Source organism: Podarcis cretensis (genome assembly GCF_951804945.1).
Source record: "Podarcis cretensis genome assembly, chromosome: 2".
Lineage (NCBI taxonomy): Eukaryota > Metazoa > Chordata > Lepidosauria > Squamata > Lacertidae > Podarcis > Podarcis cretensis.
The window spans coordinates 27,253,943-27,279,548 of NC_137171.1; the positions used below are offsets into that span (position 1 = coordinate 27,253,943).

General features: G+C 45.6%; 1 protein-coding gene across 9 annotated transcripts in view; it reads right to left on the reverse strand.

Annotated features, from left to right (window-relative positions):
- Positions 1-25,606, reverse strand: part of SDK2 (sidekick cell adhesion molecule 2) — a 337,529-nt gene that overhangs the window by 86,423 nt on the left and 225,500 nt on the right. For all 9 annotated transcript variants that reach the window (XM_079965327.1, XM_079965322.1, XM_079965324.1 and 6 more), the window contains exons 3-4: positions 7,658-7,764; positions 278-425 (exon numbers count right to left, since the gene is read on the reverse strand). In XM_079965327.1, coding sequence (XP_079821453.1) covers positions 278-425; positions 7,658-7,764 — 255 coding nt within the window. The remainder of the gene's footprint in view (positions 1-277; positions 426-7,657; positions 7,765-25,606) is intronic.

The window sequence follows — 25,606 nt, forward strand, 5'->3', positions numbered from 1 at the left end:
ACTTTTTAGGAGGGGAAAAGTGCGTCTCATAGAGCGAAAAATACGGTAATTGTGCTTTTTGTCCCTCGTGCCTCTCCAGCTCATCCAAATGTGAACTTGCAGTCCTCCCCTCTATGTTTATCAAGCCAAACATGCAGGTGAAATAGCAGGCCTTTGAGGAGGATAATAAGAAGGCACATGGTTCCATTATCCAAAGTGTGTGGGTGCTGCTTTTCCCAAACACCTTCCAGCATTCTTTTAAACTCCAGTGGTTCTTCTAAAGGCCAGTTGTACTCACATGCGGCTGCTGGGAGGGATCTTGCGTCCATCACGGAACCATGTGACCTGCGGGCGAGGGAAGCTGGCGATGCGGGGAGCGCGGATGACGGCGGCTTCCCCGTGAGACACACTCTGCTGCTTCTCAGTCTCCTCAAAGCTTCCCATATCTAGGGAGGAGAAAGGAAGAAAGAGCAGCAAACAGGTTAGGTGCAAGGGCAGAGAAACCAAATACCTGACATTCTTAAAGCATGGCTGTACAGCAGGTAAGTTGTAGGCTCCTGTGTCCTCCACTACCACTACATTTAAAGACGTTCCCAAGAACACAAAGCTTTGCTATTCTCCAATTTATACATGGAGGTCCTATGCAAGTGGATCAGGAAGATTATGAGAACAGGGTGGTACAATGAGAACTTAAGATGCCACATGGTAAGGCAGAGTTTATGAGAAAAGGCAAACTAGGCTCCTTCAATACCTTCCAACTTTTTCTGATGCAAAACCAGGACATATGTCTTCCAGGACATACTCCTGAGCAAGTCACATGACTCACGCCTCGCTCTCACCCTGAAAAAGCATTTTTTTTCCCCCAGGGCAAGAGTATGCGAGATGGCGGGACACATAATGGCCGCCAAGATCTCATGAGACAAAACGGGATGTCCCTTTTTTCTGGGGCACTTGGAATGTATGCAACTTATGGGTCACCAATCTGAACACAGCTTGCCAGATATGCATGGTATGGGCCTGATAACCCTCCTTTGCTTGTCCTCTGCCTATAACTATAAACGTGCGGTGGTGGTGGTGGAGGCAGTGGCTATCAAGTATGCTGCATGCCACAATGCAGTGCTCATGGGCTGCATTTGTATCCATGGGTCCCAGTTGCACAAGCCAGCAGTGCAGTGCAATCCAGCCCAGTGTCATCAAAATGCCATAATCTAACTTCATTACAGGATTCCTGTGTTGGTTCGCAGCTGTCATCTTGACACCTGGAAATTTGATAGATTTCCTCAACCTTTACTTGGCTACGCAGCAAGTCAGCTCTCATGCGGTGCAAGTTTTGTTTTGGGCATGAATTGCTAAGTGCAAAACACACACTTATATCATGCCAGTCATGAAATGCTGCTATCTTTATGTATAAATGGCCGGTTTTTCCTTGCAAAAATAGATGGGAAAGAGTACCTGGCCCATTCTCAGTCACCGCCCATGTGCACTTCGAAAGGTGGCAATTTATATCGTGTGAGTGAGCACCCTTCTCGGCTGACATGATACGATACGCATTTTGTACTTGCAAATCGGTTCCCCCAGCACAAGCAAATCACCAGAAGTGGGCACAAGTTGCAGTGGAGAAGAGTGGCTCTTCTGCAAACAGGTATGGCTTTTCAGCGAGGCATTATTGAGCCCGTGCAGGTTTCTTTAGAACATAGATGGCACAAATTAATGTTTCATGTGCTTTAAATTGGCAATGACCCATGCTAAAAAGCAAATGTCTTGTTCTCCCACGCTCGATGCAATCTCCTCTGCTTATACACTCTGCCTATGCACGTTCATCTGTGCACCTCCCCTCCCAAACGCCCACACTCACAACCCTCCACTTACAGTTCCCAGGCCTGCCCCCCCTCCAACACTCATATAATCTACATTCAGAGGTGCCTTTCCCCTTTCCCCTCCTCACTCCATTTGATCAAGAGTTACCTTGATGCTGCTGGGATGGAGGTCAGTGCCTCTTCGTGCAGCACAGCTGCTTGTGTGCTTGAAAATTTATAGAACCTTTAATAATAATAGTACTAATGACAAAATTGGGGGGGGGGCATGGGGAGACATTTTATTGACTTGCTTTAATTGCTGTAATTAAAAACGTGTAAAGAATCTCTTTTTAATGACTTGGCCATTAGCGTTAGCACAGCTGCCTGATTAATTTCCCATTAGCTGCCTGATTTGCCACCAACCTTTGGGGGGGGGCTGCTTTGGGGAAGGTGGGGGGGGGAGAAGGTGATGATGGAGTGAATTAGGGGTATTCAGATCTCTTAGGTGTGATCTGTAGGGCTTGGGTAATAACATAGGCCTTATATTGGTTAAATGCTGAGGTAAACTGCACACCTGGCCAGGCGCCTCACACACGCCAAGGAAGCGCCATTTGACAACGGTGGACGGTGTCTGTCACATTTGGAGTGTGCCACAGCTTCAGGGGGCTGAAACCCCTCAGAGTTTGGGGCAGCTGATTCATGCTTCTTTCAGGAGTACCTGTTGCACCCCATCTCTGTCTTTGGGTGCTTCCAGGCGGAGGGGTGTGTGGTTTTTCTTTTTAAAAGCACTGTCCGGTCATTGTTCTCCTGCTGTAGGCTAGACAACTTTCCACATTTCAACAGGTACACCACCCTCCCCTTCTATTATGTCAATATTTGCTCACTTTTTAGGGGATAAAGAGCTGCCCCTGAGAGCCCTGCTCACCATGGGGAAAGCAGACATCCCCTTCCAGTTCTCTTAGCCACTTTCACCCACACTATACATTTAAAGAGGCGTGGGTGTCGAGGTGGTCTAAATCTCTGCGCCTCTTGGGTTTGCTGATCAGAAGGCCGGTGGTTCGAATCTGTGCAATGGAGTGAGCTCCCGTTGCTCTGTCCCATCCCAGTTCCTGCCAACCCAGCAGTTTGAAAGCACACCAGTGCAAGTAGATAAATAGGTACTGCTGCGACGGGAAGGTAAACAGTGTTTCCATGTACTTTGACTTCCATCACTGTGTTCTGTTGCACCAGAAGCGGTTTAGTCATGCTGGCCACATGACCCGGAAAGCTGTCTGTGGACAAACACCGGCTCCCTCGGCCTGAAAGCGAGATGAGCACTGCAACCCCATAGTCACCTTTGACTGGACTTAACTGTCCAGGGGTCATTTACTTTTACTTTACCTTATTTAAAGAACTACTATGCCACTCTAACCGCCATGGCTCCCCGCCACCCTAAAGAATCCTGGGAACTGTCTTTTGTTGAGAGTCATTAGGAAACCCTTAACAAACTACAGCTTTCAGGATTCTTTGGGGAGTGAGAGCCATGACGTTTAAAGTGGAATAAGAGTGCTTTAAATATATGGCATGGCTGTGACCAGGAGGTTTTCATCCTGTAGATGCAATATGATTTACAAATTCAAAGTTAGGAGATGTTCACAGATCTCCCCTTTCCCCCATTTTTGATGGTGATTATTTTCTTTTCCCAATTTTCAGTAGTTATTTTTCTTCCTGGCAGAGAGGCAGAGAGCCGTGAAACTCAGCGTACTAAATCTTGGGGGGTGTCCCCTCCCCACAGCACTCCTTTAGGCTGCAAGCAACAAGGTGCTCCTTCCCTCCCCACCCCTCGCCAAGACGTTCGAGTGGCTGTCTGGATTTTAATTTTCTTTCCCTGCTTCGGCTCGTAGATCTTCATTCCCGAGAATGCTGATGAGGCACCAAGTCCACTTAAGATTATTCCTGATGGAAAGTGCTTCTAACAAGGAGCGTCAGAGGGAGGTTAAGCCCCCATCGTTGGAGATGTTGGCCTCAGGGCTTCCTGCACCTGTAATTTCATCATGAATCTTGTAACTGTGGAGGAAGATCCCTTAAAAAAACGAAAGCTGCAAGAGTCGTGAACGTTTTCGGTTTTTCTTCAAGCGATTCCTGGTTCTCTTAAGTGCGGGGAGATAGCTAAGTGCACAACGGAGAGTAACTGCCACAATACAGAAATTGGTTCTGGCACAGTCTTTGCAGCATTAACTTTGTAGAAGCAATGCACAGCGGTGAAGGAATACACAATTAGAAAAGGGTGGGTTTTAGTTCTTTAGCTTCTGGATAGTGGAGCCGCTTAATGGGTGTCCCTATGTATTTCTTTTTTCTTAATTAAAAAAACAACAACACACAACCTAACAAACCCAGGAACCTCAAAGTATCTTTGAAGGTGCTTGTGCATTATTTGAAGCCTGACTGCAGGTTGTGAATTTTTAAAAATGCTGGCTCCCGCAGTTGTGGGCAAAGGATACGGAAGAGCAACATCAAAGGAAGAGAAGAGGGAATTAAGGCTTGGAAGAGTGCAATCAGCTATTGTGGTCTAGTGCTGAGACCAATGCTGAGACTTTCTGAGTTGTTCTTTCACCAGCTGAGATGCTCTCTTGCTTCTGATACCCACACACCCCTCCACGCTTGTAGATGAGACGCTCCTCCAAAGCATCTCTTTTATTAGGATTAATTAAATGGCATCTCCCTTTCCCAGGCGGTGCTTCTATAAGTCTGTGTAGCGACACCACAAGAAGCCTTGCAGGTACCTTGTCAACCTTGCCTGAGGCCTGAATTAACGCACACACCCTACTCCCGCTGCTCCTTTCCTCTGGTTGGTGGTCACGGCGCTTTTCTCTGCTTTCTTCTCCAGCTCTTGGCTCAGCAAGTTATTTCTCTTCTTCTCCGGGCTTTTGAAGTCCTCACAGCATGCACTGATCTGGCATGCAGAATCCGTTGTCAGAACTAGCCTTTTGGTGTCTGGGATCTGCTGCCCGTGCAGCCCGATGCTAACCTGGAAGAACCTAGCAAATCTCAGAAGAGAAACAAATTAGACAGTGAGAAGAATCAAGGCCTGCTTGCCATTTCCAGCTGCTCCAGATGACTTGAGGGCTGAGCATTCATCCAGATTTTGTTTCACAAAGCTTATACGGAGGTCGGATTATACTCGGTCTTTATCATGCAGTTGTTTGCAGCGTGGCTATATGAAAATGTGCGTTTGTCCTGCATTCATCCTGATTTGCTTGTGGGATGTTTATACACCTTCCCATTAGTAGTTCATTGATTCCATTTAAGTTTGTGCAGTTAAAGTTGATCAAAGGGCTCCACTGCAAATGCATTTCCCCATCACTTTCCTAACTGTAAAATGCCTGATCCACCCACACAGCAAAACCCCTTTCCAGAGACCCACTCGCCAACCAGCTGTGCTGAAGCATGAAGCTCTCTAGCTAAGTGCCGCAGGAGGCAGCCAACTGAGCCACAATCTTCAGTCGCCAGCAGAAGATTTGTCATCTACACCCCGGCCTCTTCCACCCCACCTCCCCGCACGTCGGAGAGACCAGGGCTGATTTATATGGGCGGCTTGTCCCTGCGTCAGGCAATGGTGCTGTAATTGTTATAAACATTGTTTGCTTTCCCTGCCTTCCAGAGGGTGCTGCCGAGAAGAACTGCTTGCTTTTGTTATACGCCATCTTAGGGATTTAACACTTCAGGCAAACAGCCCCCTCCTCTTCCTTGGGGTGAGATTCACATGCAGTCCTGTTAATGTTCCTCCATGCTTATTTGCCACTTCTACTCTCCTGTCTCCTCATGGCTCTGTTAGCATTGGGGGGGGGGCACGCACGACCCCCTCGCAACCTGCCTCCCAATCTTCCAGTGCCCCTCAGTCCTGCTCTGTTTTCTTCCTGCAGCTCCATTACAAGGGACTGAAGATAAAGCTTGCACAAGTTCCCAGCTCCGCTTGCCATAGGAGATTTGCAAATAGGGATGACAGTGGGGGGAAAAATCGGAAAGGTCCCCCCCTTCTTTTAAAAAAGAAAGCAAATAGACCAACAAAGAAAGAAAAAAGAGACATTTTAAGATCTGTCAGCTTAGAGGAAAGGGGCATCGCTTTGGAGGTTCTGTCATTTGGCACTGCTACAAAAGGTCACTTCATTGTTGTCAGAGGATTAATAAAGTGTGATAAAATTGGAAGGTGACCTCTCATGGACAGGACATGGCTACAGAATACCCTTTCATTATTGCTGTATCAAAAATTCTGCAGCCGTCTGAGTGGTGTCCTTTACAAAGTCCTCTAATCTTGATCAGAAGAAGGTGAAAGAGGCCCTGGTTTGATGATGTTCTGTCCCTGCGGTTCATCACTCACCCTGTAAAGAGACTGTGCCTTTCTTTTAATTTGCATTCCTCCACCTCCACCTTCCAGCTGTTGATTCCAAATCCACTTTGCACTGCTCAACTGAAGAGCCCTTTAGCACCCAATAATTTCTCACCTAACATTTTGCTCACCAAGAGCAGCCCAGATCTTGCTGCCTGATGACCTTGACTACTTGTCATAAAGATATGCTGCAACTGAAACATTTCTCTCTCTGTGCGTGTGAAAGAGAAATCACACGTGATAATAAGGCCACAACTAACAAACCTCTGAAAAGAGCATTTCCTGATTGTGATGGGGAAAGGGGTAATTCAGACAAGTTTAGAAAAGTAGGACAGGAGGTGCTCAGAGCGGGAAGGGGAGTTGAAGGGCACATCAGCATTAGAAATGAACTAGCATTACAGTCATTCCCTCTTCCCATGAATTCTTTCAGACTGTCTTTTAGGGTTTTGGGAAATGATATATAATGAAATGAAGAAAATGTTTAAATGGGCTATTCCCAAAAGACCAGAAGCTTTTCTTATAGGTATAATAGGGAAGGATGTTCCAAAGATGATGACCGAATTATTAATGTAAGTGTCAACAGCAGCAGCTAGAATATTATATGCACAGAAATGGAAAGAAGAGAAGGTTCCAACGAGGGAGGAGTAGCTTTTGAAAGTAATGGGGACTATGCAGAAATGGCAAAGCTGGCAGCAAAATTAAGATACCGAAATGACAAACTTTTCATCTAAGAATGGAGGCCTTTTGTGGACTATTAAAAAACAATATTACAGTCAAACGAAATTCAGGGCAGGATTTGAGATAAAAGCAGTGAAAGAAAAATGACAAAATACTTGTAATAGAGAAACGTTTTGTAAGTTTTGTAATAGCTAAAGATATAATGCAGTAGAAAACGTCTGAGTCAACATAAAACAATGTGTTCGATTTGAAGGTTATTGTGAAAATGTTTGAATGAAGGAATATGACATGACTGGGATTCTGTGAGAAGGCACATGATAGGTCTACACTCTAAACCAATAGCAGTTTAATGCCCGTTTTACTGTCATGGCTTTGCCAACCTACCATCACCAGGTTTCTTTGGGGCAAAGGCATGACAGTAAAACTGGCATTAAACTGCTATTGGTTTAGAGTGTAGACCTATCATTGTTCAGGAAGGACACATATTCAAATTGTTTATTGGTCCTCCAGTCATTTTGTTGAAGCCCTATCATCCAAGAGGCAAGTCCCTTCATTCGGAGTAGGGAGCATGGACATGCCTGGGGCATCCTGGCAGAGCAGGGGAACAGCTCCTACTCAAGGAAATTATTCCCCAGGTTGTTGCTCTTGTTCCTCCAGGTGGCCCTGGAATCTCATGGGGTCTTGGGGCCTCCCCAGCACTCCAGAAGTGGTAGGAATGGTCAACCTCTTTTGCCATCATCCTTTGCCCTCTTGCTCTGTAGCTCACTTCATGGATTATTTCCCTGTATATATATATATATATATAAACTTTTCGAGCATGACTTGCGCCACCACTTACATGCCACCTGCACTTCAGTCTGCCTTTGCAGAAGGGCTCCCATGCGATTGCGCACAATACAGCGGTAGAAGCCAGCATGCGTACGGTCCAGGGATGTGATCATGTACCTTGAAAAAAAGAGAGAGAAAGGAGGGGGAGATGACTAAACAGATCAATGCAATACACAATCAATGAGGTAGATAGTAAGGGCAACTGTAATCTCATACATCTCCTGATAGGCTAAAGTGAATTACTGTTGTGTACACTGTGGTGACATGGCCTATATAAACACAAACTTTCATTATTTACTTGCCGATTGATTATGTGGTGGCCTTTACACTCCATTTTCGTGGACAAAAAATGAAAAAAAGTAAAAGTAAATAAAAGCCAAAAAAATTATGAAATCTGCTGTTGGAATAAAACTAGGAGAGAAGGGTCGAAGTAAGCAACTGGTCTTAATGATGCTGAACTTTTGGAAAACAAGCATTTTTAATTTGGGATTCATTCCCACAGTCACACTCCAGTTAAAGGAGAGGGATACACTTTGGTTACGTATCTGCTTGGACCGGAAGATGTCCCTTCTGTTCCAGCCCTACAATTTTGTGGTTTAAAAAAATTATTTTAAACCTATGTGGGAGAGAAACTGACCACATTGTTTTGGATAAAATGAACGTGCAGTGCTCATATTTGGGTGGGGAGGGAAGGAAGCTGAGAATCATTGCTCCCAAGGATGGCTGCCTGACTAAACTAAGCAGGCTAAGCAGAGCTAAAGGTAAAGGTAAAGGGACCCCTGACCATTAGGTCCAGTCGTGGACGACTCTGGGGTGGTGCGCTCATCTCGCTCTATGGGCAGAGGGAGCCGGCATACAGCTTCCAAGTCATGTGGCCAGCATGACTAAGCCGCTTCTGGTGAACCAGAGCAGCACATGGAAATGCTGTTTACCTTCCCGCTGGAGTGGTACCTATTTATCTACTTGCACTTTGATGTGCTTTCGAACTGCTAGGTTGGCAGGAGCTGGGACTGAACAACGGGAGCTCACCCCGTTGCAGGGATTCGAACCGCCGACCTTCCAAACGGCAATCCCTAGGCTCAGTGGTTTAGACCACAGCGCCACCCACATCACAGAGCTAGAGAGCCATAAATTCAGGTTTGGTATCAGGACCAAGTATGGGAGCCGCAAAATTTCCTGTTGGGAAGATGGCACTCCTTTGGTTGCTGCCTTGAACTCTGAATGGTAATGCCGTACTGCTTTTTAAAGCATACATGCACTGGTGCATCTTGGAGAAGTAGTTTCATGGCAAAATATAAGCATGGAATTTGCATGCTGCTGCATTTCTGAATCTGAGAAGCCATATAACCACCTTGGCCACTTGATTGTGTGGTCACACTCTCTTGCTCTGCAAAGATCAAGCATGTCAGTGCTGGTACATCCTATGCCCTTATGGTACATCCTTGTGCAAATTAATTGAAACAAAGAATGTCTTCTATCTTACTCATAATCCTGTACTCAAAACAAACACGAAAAGTCAGCTGATCATTATGGTGTCGGATGCCTGCAGCCAATAGAAGGAATGATGCACTCGCCACAATATATCGAGGTTCTACAAAAGAGAGTTATTCCAGAGCTGGAAAAGAGGTATCCTGACAGTACTGGGATATTCCAGCAGGACCTAGCCCCCTGTCACACATTGGAAGTGGTGAAGAAATTCATGACAGAACAGCAAATACAGGTACTTAATTGGCCAGGGAATTCCCCGGATGCTAATCCCATTGAGAATTTGTGGGCTATATGCAAAAGTCGCCTTTGTGCTGTAGACTGTACGACTATGGAGAAGATCACTCAAGGGATCTGAAAATCAACAGTGACTGTTCGAAACTAGTAGACTCCATGCCAAACCGTGTTCAAATGTTGCTTAAAAATAGCAGAGGTCATATCTGTTACTAATGTATCTGTGAGTTTTGTATATGTATATGTGAGTTTTGTACAATAAACTACACTGTTTGTTTCAATTAATTTGCACAAGGGTGTACTATGAGCCTTGCGTGGACTTTAGCCAAATTAGAGAGCATGGAACTTTAAAATGATATCTAGCATCTCTGAGGCTGTAGCCAGGAGCCACCACCGTATCTGCCACACTGGCTCATATGTGATAAGAAGGGATGTTGGGTGGATATTTTCCCCTTCACCTTTATAAACCAAATGTAAAAACAACAACAACCCTCTTAGCCATTGACAAAAATATAAAACAGAACGTTAAAATTCTCAATAAGAAACAATTAAGACAGGTATTTAAGAGCATTCAAATGATGCTTAAAACCAACAGTAGCTAAAAAGAGACAAAACACATGTAACTTTCTACAGGTTTGGATAAGTTTGCTTGATTAAACTTGCTTGTTGATTGGTGCAAGATTATGTATTTCTCAGTACAACAGATCCAAAATCTCAATCCAAAATTGAGAAATTATATAAAAGACAAAGCTGACCTATAAAAAAGAACAGTAAGTAAGATCCAACATGTGATTTTCTGAAAGTTGTTGGGCGTCTGAACTCCTGACTTCTTCCATCAGACTCTGGGCTTCAAATGAACATCACAAAACGTGAAAATGAAGCAAATCAGAGAAAATGCCAGAGTTCTTGAGCTTCTACTATTTCAGGTTCAGAGGTATTCGTATTCCTTGGTCCTGCTTAGAATTTTATTTTTTTAAAATGAAAAAGGGAATGTGGGCCAACCAATAGCTTGTGAAAATGAAAGCCTCTGTTATCATCTTTTCTGCCCATTCTCTCTCCATTTCCAGCAATTCCCCAATGTGGATATTCTAGAGCTGGAAGAAGTTCAGAAAAGGGCAAAACCAAAATGATCAAGCGAGGAAAGGTAGCAGCATTTGGGACTTTTTTTTTTCATTTAGAGAAAAGGTGACTAAGAGGTGACATGACAGAAGTATATAACTTCATGCATGGCATGGGAAAGGTGGCTGGAGAAAAGTTTTTCTCCCTCTGCCACAACACAAGAACTCATGGACATCTGATGATGATGATGATGATAGTCTGGGTTTCTCCAGCCACTCTGGGCAGCTCCCAACAGAATATTAAAAACATGATAAAACATCAAACATTAAAAACTTCCTTAAACAAGGTTGCTTTCAGACGTCTTCTAAAAGTCAGATACAGTGGTACCTCAGGTTACATACGCTTCAGGTTACAGACTCCGCTAACCCAGAAATAGTACCTCGGGTTAAGAACTTTTCTTCAGGATGAGAACAGAAATCGTGCTCCAGCAGCGTGGCGGCAAGAGGCCCCATTAGCCAAATTGGTGCTTCAGGTTAAGAACGGTTTCAGGTTAAGAACGGACCTCTGGAACGAATTAAGTATTTAACCCGAAGTACCACTGAAGTTATTTCCTTGACATCTGATGGGAAGGCGTTCTACAAGGCGGGCACCACTACCGAGAAGGCCCTCTGCCTGGTTCCCTGCAACCTCAGTTCTCTCAGTGACGGAACTGCCAGAAGGCCCTTGGAGCTGGACCTCAGTGTCTGGGTTGAACGATGTGGGTGGAGACACTCCTTTGGGTATACAGTCATACCTCATGTTACATTTGCTTCATGTTACGTTCTTTCATGTTACTTCCTGCCACGACACGAAAGTACCGGAAAGGGTTACTTCCGGGTTTTGCCACTTGAGCATGCACAGAAGCGCAAAATGACATCAAGCACATGCGCAGAAGCAGCGAATCGCAACCTGCGCGTGTGCAGACGCGCCGCTGCGGGTTGCACTCTTTTCATGTTGCGAACGGGCCTCCGGAACGGATCCTGTTCGCAACCAGAGGTACCACTGTACTGGGCTGAGGCCGTTTAGGGCTTCGAAGGTCAGTACCAGCACTTTGAATTGTGCTTGGAAATGTAATGGGAGCCAATGTAGGTCTTCCAGGACTGGTGTTATATGGTCTCAGTGGCCACTCCCAGTCATCTGATGAAGCTATGAAGCTGAATGTTGGAAGATTTGGTACAGATAAACTATGGGCACATAAACTATGGAACTTCTTCCCATAGGAGGCAGTGGTGGCCAGCAAACTGGGTGGCTTTAAAGAGGATTAGACCAATTCATGGAGGATAAAGACTACCAATGGCTCCTAGCCATGATGGCAATGCTCTGCCTTCGCAGTTGGAAACAGTAATCCTTCTGAACCCCAGTTGCTGGAAACCACAGGCATCTGTTTGGCCGCCATGAGAACAGAATGCTGGACCAGATGGGACCTTGGTTTCATCCAACAAGCTATTCTTATTTTTTTATGTACACAGATTATTTCACCAGCACTGTGCAGTATAGCATTGCTCCACCCCACCCCATAAAAAACGCATGGAACTTTGCTATGTCTCATCAATGCAGTTGTAATTACATGTCATGGGGGGGATGGATCTACGTTCAGACAAGTTTGAAGCATCCTTACCACTGGTGGTAACTTCGAGAAACTGTGAAAACTAGGGGGAGTTGCTGAAATATGTGGGTTTTTCTAAGCATGGCAGCTGGATGGGGATGCTATGGTGAAACGAGTTTGAGGACATGGGAGTGTGAAAGCCTGGGAAATGAAGTAGGAAAAGATCATGGAAAAGCTGAAGAGGAACATGTTATGGGGCTAGCAGGAAAAGCTTTCCCTTTAGGCTGCAGAAAACCTGGAAAGAGTGAATTAATCTCAGGCATTCATTTATGTAGTTTCTCTGCAGCAATGAAAGAAACCAGAGGATGGAAACTCAAAGGAAATAAGTGAAGGAATTCAGACTGCTTCCAGCCCCCACATCCTAAAATTTAATCAAGTACTAAAAGTGCCGGAGGCTCCTTTGATACGAGTTTGTTTGTATTTTTCTTTTCGATACGCAGTTTAAATTAAACTTTAATAATGAGAGGTGATCATCTAATGGTTGCCTTGAAGTCTGGAGACACTTCTCCCCCAGTGCAGACACACTGCTGTTTGCCTGCGGCGTGCAGAAAAATTCATCTCTACCTGTGGATAAAGAGGGCAAGAGACCCCTGTCGGACAGAGCAGGAGAGCTGAGTGCCTGCCCTCCTGATGTTGGCGCAGTGGCTGCCCATGTACTAGTTACAAGGCGGAAGGCTTTGAAGTACAGAGGCTGTTTCAAGACAACAAGGTGACATAAGTGCTAAGGCCAATAGGGCATGGGAGGAATAGGCAGCCGCTGTGCTTTTCCAGAATACTTGAAATGTCAGAGAAAGCCTCTGAGTCCATTAGAATTAGAGGACAATGGTTCATTTAAAGTCTCTGGCTGCTATCACCCTTACTGTGATACGTCCAGTCCAGGGATATATGGAGATTACGGTACTTTACAGAAGAAGCAACTTATCTTCCATGCAAGTTCCCCATTCTAGCAGCCCTGGGCCCACCATATGCATAAACACAAGAGTCCTTCACAATTCTTCATCCACTGTCCTGATTGGTATGTCAAAGAACAGGGCTCTTGGAGAGGAGATTGCAGCCCCGCTTGCTTCTCCACAGTTGTTCTGCTGCACTGAGCCAAGCCTTGATTATAGCAACAAGCTCTTTGTGGGGCTACCCTTGGTGCAAAACATGCCGGCTAGACTGTTGATAGGGGTCAGATTATTGCTACCACTCTGGTTTTCAAAAGCTTCCATAGGCTGCCCATATGCTACCAGGCCAGGTTAAAGGTTCTTGTACAGTGGTACCTCGGGTTACATACGCTTCATGTTACATACACTTCAGGTTACAGACTCCGCTAAGCCAGATATAGTGCTTCAGCTTAAGAACTTTGCTTCCGGATGAGAACAGAAATCGTGCTCCGGTGGCACGGAGGCAGTGGGAGGCCCCATTAGCTAAAGTGGTGCTTCAGGTTAAGAACAGTTTCAGGTTAAGTACGGACCTCTGGAACAAATTAAGTACATAACCCGAGGTACCACTGTATTAATTTACAAGATATTTAACAACTTGGGTCCAGGATAACTCAGGCAATGCCTGAGTCATTATACCCCATGGCTCAGATGCAGAACTCTCATCCACCAGCAGCAGTGTGTTCAATATTCTGGACTCAGTTTTATGGAATCCCTTCCAGTTAAGGGCACACAGCCCCCCTCTCTCTGCTGAAATTCTGGAGCAGGCTCTCCTCCCCTTCCTATTCCACCAGGCATTTAACTGAATTCTGATTTAATTGTTTTAACTGATTTTTAGCTTTGTTGTATTGAGTTACCTGTACACCCCTTAGAGACAAAATTTAAGTAAGCATTATACAAATTGGCGAGACAAATAAGTAAATAATAAAATGCCCCAATGAACGTTAAGATCCTCATCCTAGCAGGCTGCTGCGAATTAATCACCAGTCTGCATGCTGACACAGGCTCCTGAGAACCCTTGAGCATCGCCTGGCTTCTTCTTGGTTTTTTCATTTCTTTCAGTAGTGATGTGCCCTTCGATTTTCACATCCTCTTTCATTCCTGTATTAATGTGGTCCTGGAAAAACAACAACAAAAACCCCACACCTACACCAAAAGTGTTCAACACTGCAAAATGCTGTGTTGAGGGGGAAGATTTGCAAAGGATGGTATTGGGGGTGCAAACACAGGCCTTCCTTCTGGTTTAATCTGCTGATGAGTCTTTTGGCCTCAGTTGGCCTGGATAGCAGTTCTTAGGCAGCAATTCCCCCCCCCCCACTTGCACGGGAGTAAAATCCATTTTATACAGCGGGGCTTCCTTCTAAGTAAGCACGTAGCGGATTGCTCCGTCAGTCTTAATCCCCTCTCCAATGGTTCACCAACCTTTCAGCAGTAACTGCCTCTATCTCTCCTGTTTCAGGACTTGACTTAGCTTATCACACAAGAGCTCTGACCATAATCCTCAACTCATTCTTAAATCCACCTTTCTCTCCTTTTGACAGGCTAGCTCCAAACTTCTTAATTCTGCCAGCCTATTGGAGGGGGTTGTTAATTCCTAGCGGTGGTGCTCCAAACCCACGTTCTGTGCAAGGGAAGGCTACAAATTCCAGCACAGCTGTCCAAAGACTCCATGTGATGTTTGGACAAAACTCCATGCCAAAGCTCTGGGATGTTGGCAGGGTAAACAAGGACCTGAGGGCTATCTGGGCTTGACAGGGCTGTTTGCCAGCTCCTGTCCTCTCTCTCTCTGCCTCTTTGCTTCTTATAGCTATGAAGTCCTTTGCCAACTGGCTGGAACGCCAACCTGTATTTTATCCAAGGGCAAGTACCACGTGCAACTTTCAGCATCCTGTGTATATAGGCCGTGAAGATAGCAGTGCTTGTGGTCATCACAAACGCCTTATATTTACCCTCTCCTGCATTAAGGGCCTGACAGGTAAAATGGGAATTGCGTTTGCTCCAGTTCAACACACTGGTCTATTCAACCCTGTACTGGGACTCAAGAGTTTGGCTATACCACTGCAAAGGTGAATATCTCAATTGAGCCTGTAGGTGTCAGCATAGGATTCCCTACTTGGAAACCACCAATCAGGTTAAATGAGGTTGATGTCCATAGGAGTTTTCTTAGGGAGTTTGCATTACCCAACCTCTTTTCTCAAGGCCTTGATGTTGGTGCCTTATTGGAGGAGTGAAAGGGCACTGGATGAGCTTGAGGAAGGCATGCCATATACTATCAGCAATCCTTCCTTTTACACCAACGGGGGACATTGTGGAATTCATCTGTGATTAGCAGAAATGAGCTGGGATACAAATTGGCAGGGACCATCACTTTGGGTCACCTTTGGGCACTATGTCAACAGGCAGATTCCCCAAAAGGTGTTAGTGATGCTTAGAAATGGGACTGAGCTTGATGGCTTTTAATGAAGGGAAATCCAATCTCTATGAACAGTGGGTTTTTTCTCCCCAAATGTTTTTCTAGGGAACTCCTTAGGCTATGAAAAAAAAAGGAAAAGAGAAATAATTAAAAATACAGCCTGCAAGCTTGGTTGCTACTGCTCCCTCTCAGTGCGTGCTCCCTCTTGTCTCTCATATCTCTTGGCTCAAGCACAAATAAAGTGGAAGAAAAGGAAGGATTGAAATGAACCATAAAAGGCATGGACAGAAGGAATTGAGGTGTGCATATTGCATTAGGGTCCTTTGGTACTGCTGTGACATTTTAATATTTGGGGTCTTCCTTGCAACAAAAGGCGAAGGTTTAGTAAACTGCTGTCAAGAGGTATAAATGTTTTTATAAGTAAAAAAAGTTGTTAAACAGATAAATAAAATGAACAAGTCTCCATGGCATCATTGGATAAAGACAAATGTGGATTTCAATGGCAGGCAGAATTGACCCTTTGCTCACTGTCTGTACAGACTGCATTATGAAAATGTATACCAGCCCTCAGTTTTTCTCCTCTTCTCTGTGCATCAGGTGAATTGCCTGCCTTTTTAACATTTTACTTTACTTAATGGCATATAAATATTAATACCCTTTTTATTTTTTTAAATGAAATGTTCTAAAAGCAGACACTCCTCAAATCCTGGAGTATTTATTACTACTTTTTAAACGTTTCTTGATGTTTTAAGATGAATCTGAATGCACAAATGTTGTCACAGGTGCTAGCCAATCGGCATCCCATTCAATTTGAACCAATCTGAAAGCCTGCAATAGTCCCCCCCCCCCAGCTCTCTTTGGGAGAGAAAGTACATTTGTCTACCCATCAATGGAGGCACTATCAGACTTCCTTTGCCATTCTTAAAAAGGTTCTGTCTGTCTTCATCCAAAGTAGCCTCCATAAGAGAGAAATCACTGTTATACAATGCCCCCATGTGTGCTCCCTGCTGCCTGCCCTGCAGTGGTTCCTATGTTTTAGCCCTGTTGTAGGCTTTAACTACATGAACTGGGAGTAATTATTATTATTATTATTTATTTATACCCCGCCCATCTGGCTGGGTTTCCCCAGCCACTCTGGGCAGCTCCCAATCGAATATTAAAACACAATACCACATTAAACATTAAAAACTTCCCTATACATGGTCCCCTTCTGTGCCCAAGGAGTCTACAAGGACATCTTACACAGGAGGGCTCTAGATCTGAGAGAGCACTGGGAAAAGTCCCTCTGGTGCAATCCTTCCTCCATTGGTGGGTCCCCTCCTTCATCCTTCATCCTTTTCCAGGGCTGCCATTTTAACCCACAATAGCCAAGTGTGACACATCATCGGTGGCATTGTAGGAAATTTAAATGGTGGGCTTCGCCAGCATTCTGGGGCCTACGAATGCTGAGTGCTGACGCCTGCCCTGCTCTTAACTGCTTCAATCACCTAGTCTACCTTTTTAGGTTAAGCAATTGAAGCTGTCGTTTTAGCAAGATATATATAGAGAAAACATTTTTACATGCTGGGTACAACTGCTGGAACTCAGCCATTCAGAAAGACACATTAAACACTCCTGAATCCAAGCCAGCAGGCAATCTAGACAAAGAAGACCACACAGCACTTGCAGATAGTGGCTGGTTTCTCTCTCCCCTTTTTCTTTGCTGTATTCAATGACATTCATCTATCTTATCGTCAAGTACTGTGCCTTTGTTTTCCTTCCTTGAATCTAAGAAAGAGTGTTAGCTCAGTCATTAAAACACTTGATCTGAAGTCACCTGTGTTGTTGCTGCATACTGGGAGGGAGAGGGGGAAAGGCAAGGCAGCGGCAGGTGAGTGTGGTTCAGAGGCACTGGCAGGAGGCACCAGATCGGCTCCGCTGGTGCTTTTGCACCACAGCAACCCTTTTCTGTCCTGGTATTCAGAAGTGGCACAGTGTCAGGGACTGGCAGGACGCGGATAAGGGGGCATCAGGGGAAGATGGGGCTAGTATCTGACTCTCGTGGTTTGTGGGGACCTGTAACAGCCAGAAGGCAAGCGCCAGAAACAGGGGAAGCTTCAGAGCTGCAGAATAGAGCAAAAGTTGGGTGTGAAGAAGAGGAAGAAGAGGCAGGTCAGGCAAGCGAAGGGTGGGTGCTTCCCCACCCTCTCCTGAACCACTGTCTCCCAGAACCAGCAGAGAACTGAAGTGAGAAGAGCAGAGGCAGCTTCCAGGTAGACATAGTCTCTGACTGCATGTGTGCAGCCCATTGGGGGAAGATACATAGGATGGAGGAGGGCGTGTGGCCTCCTGTCGCTGCAGCTGCTCCATAGAGCGCAGACCTGGGAATAGCTGCCTATATGCTAGGCTTGTGTGTGTGGGTATTCGGAGCTGTGGAAACTACTGTAAGTGTCAGCTCTGAGTTAACTATCTACTGTGTGCATTGCTTTGGCTGGGGAGCACCCTTGACACGCTGGTGACTGGAGATCAGGTGAATCCTGCTGTCCCACCCTGCTGTTTGCTACTGCCACACAGGCATGGTGTAAGCCAGAGCTGTCTCTGGAACAACAGTCCAGGGTACAAGGGACTATGTTGTTGCACTGCAAGGAGCAGGAACTAGTCCCAGAGTCATGTTTGTACACAGGAAAGTGGGCAAATGGTCAAGGAAGGAAGTGGACCACACTAGGAAGTACTAAGTCAAGAGAAAGAGTCAAACTATTGGTTCAGCTACACTGTACTGGTTTGTCAACATAGTAAGGTAAGGTAAGGTAAGGTAAGGTAAAGGTAAAGGACCCCTGGATGGTTAAGTCCAGTCAAAGGCGACTAAGGGGTGCAGCGCTCATCTCGCTTCAGGCCGAGGGAGCTAGCGTTTGTCCAAAGACAACTTTCAGGTTATGTGGGCAGCATAACTTAACCGCTTCTGGTGCAACAGGACACCGTGATGGAAGGCAGAGCGCATGGATATGCTGTTAAGCTTCCTGCCGCAGTGGTACCTATTTATCTACCTACACTGGTGTGCTTTCAAACTGCTAGGTTGGCAGGAGCTGGGACAGAGCAGCGGGAGCTCACTTCATTGCACAGATTTGAACTGCTGACCATCTGATCAGCAAGCCCAAGAGGCTCAGTGGTTTAGACCACAGTGCCACCCACTCCCTTATCAACACCGTATAGTCTATACTGCTAGTCAGTGGTTCTCTAGTGTTTCTCCTGGGACCTTCTGAACGTAAGAGGAAAGGGAGAGGAAGTTGTGCTGTGCAGGAGGAAGTGCTTGGACTAACAGGACTTTGTCAGTACAACCAGTCGTAGAATATAATATCTCATTCAACAAAAACGCAAAGCACCAGCACATAGAATGAAAATACAAGGGCATAAATATTTATAATTCTATAGAAGTGCTCTAATGGGTGTCACATTTATAACTAATAGCATTCTGTCTTTCTGTGTAATGCCCAGATGTAACTATCAGCTTGGTTGTTGTTGTTTTTTTAATCTAGGTTACTATTAACTAAGTGAATTCATAACCTTTATTTGACAATAAATCCCCCTTTTTGCTGTATTGAATAAAATTAATCCATTTTACAAAGTATCATGTCCTTTTTTCTTTCTTTCACTGAATCAAATAAAGTGTGTTAGCTTAGTCATTAAAGCAAAGTCCTGTGCTTTTAACAGATGGCAAAATCGACAACCTCCACTTCCTTGTAGGATGCATTTTAAAATATGGAAATGCAAGGTTGGATACAGTAGTCAGAAAAAAGTTCTTCCTCAGATTTTTTGCGATGGTTGGAGAAGGAGCAGGGGCAAGCCCCAGGAAATTCATAGGATGGATTAAAATTGGGAGGGGGGCCTTGCTACCATCAGAACTCCCCCCAGTGACTACCAGCCTTCTTTTTTGGGGGGGAGGGGGGGTCCAAAGGCTGCCTGGATTGACATTACATTATGATATAGTGGTTGCTCTGATGTAAAATGTGTCAGCCACAAGCAGAGATTGTCATTTCCTTCATCAGAGCAGCACCATCTCATCATATAACTGCTCCAGGGGGTGTCGGTTCTCCAGGGGGCAGAATGGTGGCCGCCAGCTGATGATGACCGAGAACGACAGCATCAGCAATGGGCTGGGGCTCCCCCACCCCCAAATTATTCTTCAATCACCAAACACACACACACAAACACACACACCAGATTGCCACAGAGAAAGGGACAGCAAAATGTGGGGTGCAGTGAATATTGGCTCAACACTAAATATTGTCTAAGAAGCTGCAGGTGAGGGCTCAGCTACTAAAATTGATAGGATTTGCTTTATACTGGTGACTCTCAAATTTCAAGCTGTGATGACCTGCTCACACCACACTAAGATGACCTATGGCTTGCTTCCTTAAAACAAAGCCTTGGTGCATCTTACAGACTTCTGCTCTCGAAAATCAACCAAGATTGTCCTCTACATGCACAATACCAGCCATATGACAAGTGTACATTATAAGAGTAGAACGAGAGGCATTCTCAGCGGCTCTTTCACAGCCCTCCAACTAAGGCCCCACATGCACTATACATTGAAAGCATCATCATACCACTTTGAACTGTCTCTGAAAGAAACCTGGGAACTGCAGTTTGTTACGGATACTGTTAGGAGAACCTTATGTATTCCTCAGATCTACAATGCTCAGTGATTTAACATTTGATTCTTATTCTCAAGGAATTCCGGAAAATGTAGCTCTGTGGGGGTAGCCATTTTAGATTTAATAGCTACGTGTGTGTGTGTGTGTGTGTGTGTGTGTGTGTGTGTTATTCCAGTGGCTGCTTTGAGTTCTTGGGACCTGTGAGAAATGGTGGGTTGATTATCTAAATAAATATCTTGGCTGCACTGAAGACCTACCTGTGAGTACCATCCCAACCTCAAACCTCACTACATCCTCAACTGTTAGCTCTGTGTTTCCCCTGAATACAAAATGCCAAAAGCTCACAAGGATCCCGCCATCTGCCTCTGAACTGAATCCAAACATTTAGCATCCACTGGCTAACAGTATGCACACATGCCAGCATTGGAAGTCTGGAAGCGAGCAAGGAAGCAGGTGCCCTAATTTGCAAGGATGGGCCATCTGAGAACTCAAATGGGTTGGCCAACAGGAAGCAGGCGAGCAACTCTCAAGTAAATAGCTCCCTCCTAGTACAAAAGTATAGAGACTGAAGGAACCATTAGGTGAGAGATGCTTGGTCCATCTTGTCTAGTATTGTCTACTCTGGCTGCCAATGACTCTCCAGGGTCTCAGGCGGGTGTCTCTGCCCGTCTCCCTGGAGATACTGGGGATCAAACCTGGGGCACTCTGTATGCAGAGCAGATGCTCTTGAGCTACTGTCCTTCTACCAGAGTCTCAGTTTCGAGATGTGCCACTTCCCCATATACCTGACACTGTGTGCTGTCTCAGATAACCAACGTCAGACTCCTTGTGCCACCTGCTTGAAGGACCGGGGCAAAATATTTCTGGCAGCTGGCTGACGGAAATGCGAGCAGTGATGAGGTAGACTGCCTGGATTCTAAAGGCAAAGGCATTAAGGGAGCAAAACAGCCCAATGGAAAGCAGTGGCAAAGGTGGTAGGAACATCTATACCCCCCTCCCAGCTGTTGTTTTGCACCCTTTCAGCTGTGAGTCCTTGAGTGTCACTGCTGATATTCAAAATGATCCTCACTTGCTTTAAATAAGATATTTCAATTCCACCAAGCTGTCAGGAGCTGAGGCGGACACTGGGAATAATGGGCAGAGTCTCCTTGTATTGTCCTAGTTAATAAATCAGCCACAACACGAACGCAGACAAAGGCAGGGATAGAATCTTTCTCTCTCTCTCACCCCCTCAAACTGGCACACCAACCATTCAGAGATGCAAACAGTCACACAAATCCTGAAATGCACACCGACCTAGAAACATAATTTTAGACTCTAACAAGGACAAAGCACAGGGTACCATCCCCACATACCTAGGCAAGCTAAGGGTGACAACAGAGGCACCCACTTAACCTCTCCCTTTCCTATTCCAAGAGGAATACCACCACCCATCTCCCTTCTATTCCTAAGAACAAGATGCAAACACAGCTCATTAGTACAGTCATACCTCGGGTTATAGACACTTTAGGTTGTATTTTTTTGGGTTACGGACCGCAGAAACCCAGAAGTACCGGAACGGGTTACTTCTGGGTTTCGGCGGTCGCACATGCGCAAAAGTGCTAAATTGCGCTTTGCGCATGAGTGCTGAATCGCAACTCGCACGTGCGCAGATGTGCAGCTGCGGGTTGCGAACATGCATGCCACACAGATCACGTTCGCAACCTGAGCGTCCACTGTATTGCAGGAAATGCTGGCGTGAAGCAACTCTTAGTCAAAGCAGTCAAGCACAAGGCTTGGGGCACTACTGCCTATGTGGGCTAGGCCTAACCTTCCCCCTCCACAGCTATCCCACGGAGGTTGTGGCAGTGAGACTAAGGGTGGATTCAGAGAGGACACCAAGAGCAGAGGGACTCTGGTTGCAATGTAGATGTGTGAATCCAGGTCAGAATCAAAGTCTGGGTGTTCAGTAAAGTATGACGTACTCCCAGCTCCCTGCTTCTAGGTCACAACTGCAGTTTGTCCCGAGGGAAGATTATTTCTAATGGCTCTCTGCCAGTTTCAGGGGCCTGCCCTCAACAGCGAAGAACAACCACTCTCTGCTCACCCAGTCATATACTGGAGGTTTCCCTTCCAACTCCTCATTTTGAAAAGGTCTTAAAGCATCTCACTTGTGCGCTATGAACAGAAATCAAACATTGGATTACAGCCCTGCTATTTTTACAACCCAGGGGTTTTTATAGTATCTGAGTTATTTCTCAGAATTCAGAAAATTACTAGAGATGCCAGTGAAGCTCTCCAAGCTAAGGCTCGGATATGAGCTTTGGGGAATTGTAAAGGCCTTTCTTCGAAAGAAAAGGCAAGGTTTAGAAACTTCAAAATTCTTCTCCTGCTCGGATTAAAAACATCAACTGGAGAAGAATCATCAGCCTATCCGGCCAGACTTCACATACTTGTTTAAGTTCTACTTTATTTGCCAGGCACAAAACTGTGGCCATGGGGGTTGGATCCTGATGTAAACGATGCTGTTGGAAGGGGGACTTACCTCCTGCACTTCTTAAGCCACACATTGGAATAAGTACATATCTACATTTGAGTTATTACGGATCAGGAATTCTAACATAAAATTCTAAAAAAACCAAACCCAAAATCACCAGCAGAGCTGCTCCAAGTCTGGGTCCAAACGTCCCAATTAATACCCCTGTTTTACAGGTGAGGAACACCAGGCAGAGAAGTACCGGTAAGTGATTAACTAAAGGTCAGCCATCCCAGAGACTTGTATTCTATCATAGTGCGTAAGTTACTATTGCTCAAATTCTGGGAGTTAGAAATCCCGGAAGATCTACTGCAAATAAGCCAAACAGCAACTAGTAGTTCCAGACCCACCCCAATCTATACAATTCATAGCAAAGCGCAGATCACATGTACTGCCAGCAGAGCACAGCTTTATAGGCCCACACCTGCTATCTCCTGATCCGGCATCCTTTCTAGGCACTCACAATTGTATGTAAACAGTGGACCGCATGTTTGTGCCACCCAGCAATCCTTATTTCAAATAATGCAAAGGATTCCCCCCCAGAATCTATGCTTCTGTTCACCCCATGCCTGAGCGGCAGCCAACAAAGCATGGTGCTTTCCACTGCGCACAGACTCCCACCCTCGTCTCCCCATCGAGCTCTGTTTTGTGAGTGAACATTGTCCATATGGGATTGATCAGCCATTCAGAAACTTCCTCCGCCGTCAGCCAGAAAGCAATGATCACTGGGGCACAGCAACCATTCCAGGCAGGCTGATAGAGCCTGCCTCCGCCAGCCCTTGAGCGCTGAGATACAGTGTGTGAATTTGGCTTAGGTCACAGCTCTCCAAGATATTACTACTTTGCGTTGCTGATGCAGAAATTCTTCTGCCCTGATCATGCAAGCACGAGACTGCATGCACGGAATACACTTCAAGGTTGGGGTGCTGATGTAGAGATTGTAGAGCTTGGGTCTGTTAAACTAAGGGTGGGAAGAATTGACGCATGTCGGATTTACCATCAAATTACTACTACTATTATTCTTACCCTGAGATCCACCAACCAGAGCCAAGCACAAATACTATACATGTAGAAGAAAAGATCTCAGGAATTTGTGCTGGGTACCAGAACTGAACTGAGTTCACAATCCTGTCACACAGAAACTCCTCATCTCTATCCCACCCCACCCCAAAACTTCCTTCTTTTCGGCAGTGTGCATTTTTTTTTAAGGTTTTCATTTTGTTGCTGATGTTGTTAAGCAATTGGAGTCAGAATTGCTAACTGATCTAGTACAGTGGTACCTCAGGTCACAGACGCTTCAGGTTACAGACGCTTCAGGTTACAGACTCCACTAACCCAGAAATAGTACCTTGGGTTAAGAACTGTGCTTCAGGATGAGAACAGAAATCGTGTGGCACTGGAGTGGCGGCAGTGGGAGGCCCCATTAGCTAAAGTGGTACCTCAGGTTAAGAACAGTTTCAGGTTAAGAACAGACCTCCAGAAGAATTAAGTTCTTAATCCAAGGTACCACTGTAAACAGTCGGTGGTGGGTTCACCTGATTTCCCATTGCTCAGTGGCATAGTGTGAGAGGCGGGGGACCACAGGGGAGCTTGCCCCGAGCGCAAAATGATTAGGTGTGCAAAATTTCAATACCCGGTGCTGCCTCAATTCAGCCGTGCGCTTCTGTCGCTGGGCTCCTCTGAAAACAGATTCTCCATGCCAACCAGGAAGTGATCTCTCCAGACGACGGAATGGCTCTTCTTTTCTTATCTCTGTGGCTGGGTGATGCAGACACCATAAGGCAATTGAATGTGTATTGTCCAGCCCTGGGCACTGGCAACCCATGCCACGTCACTGCCTATGTTGCGGCTACTTCCTGAGAGGTAGAGCAAGAGGCGCAAGATAGTGGTGTTGTGGGTTGAGGTGCAAACCCCCCTAGTGGAAGCAGTGGATTGGTTCTGCTGGTGTGTTCACGCCACACTTAACCTTGCTACCACCTCCCTCTCTGCCTCCTGGTAAGCAGCAGAAATGTGGGTGACAGGAGGACAGCGAGCACCCCCACCCTGCACTGCAAATCACTACTGTGCTGATGTAAGCCATGCAACTGGTTGTTCAGAACTTATGTGCATCACCTTTGTTCTCCAGACTGAGTCATCTCCCCTTCTCTGTGCCGATGACTAATATTTGTGATACGTACAGCTTGAAGGTAAAGACCTTTCCACATAAAGAGGCAAGTAAGTGTGCTTAATGTGGAATTCTAGTACCTTTCATCTGCAAAACACTACACTCTCTGTAGCCTGTGCAAGCTTTGTGACACCCTGGCAGGCATCACAAAAAACAGGTGAACTTACTCATATGTATATGTAAGCAACATCCTTGTGACTGAGGTGCCGTTACTGAACAAACAGGCCTTTGCTTACATTTTTGCAGAAATTCATGGTTTTGCTTGGCTTAGAATGGATTTGCAAAGCTCGAAAAAATCAGATGGGTTGCAAATTGAATGCAATTTGAACTTTTACCTCAAAGTGCAAGATAAGCTTCTATATACCCATAGTCAGCGTTCAGGCTGACCAGATTCCTTTACAGGTACATGCAGTGGTGACTGGTTCATTAGGGCTAATTGTCGCCGCCCCAGAAATCTCAGTTTTAGGCAGAAAAATTCCTGCATTGCAGGGGGTTGAACTAGACGGCCTTTGTGGTCACTTCCAACTCTACTGGTCTGTGATTCTAACTGCATATGGTCAGGTGAGCATCTAATTTGAAAGGATCCCAAGCAAAGGCACAGTACCTTGGAGGGATCTTGTGCTTGCCAGAAGTGAAGTGGGACCTCTGTATGAGGCACTGTTAATTGAAGTGAGGGACCCCTGAAGCAGTTCATGACACCTCAGTGAGCCAGGCATCTAAAAAAATGCTGCAGGTAAGTGTCTGCTAAAAGTAAAAGCATATGTAATCTAATCCTATAAAAGACATCACCAAGGTGAGGTGATGGGAGAAGAGAAGCAAACACCAGAGTTGGGAGAGGGCAGAAGGAGAGCTGTGTTGTGGCTGACAGGTGAAGTGTGCAGTCAGAGAGA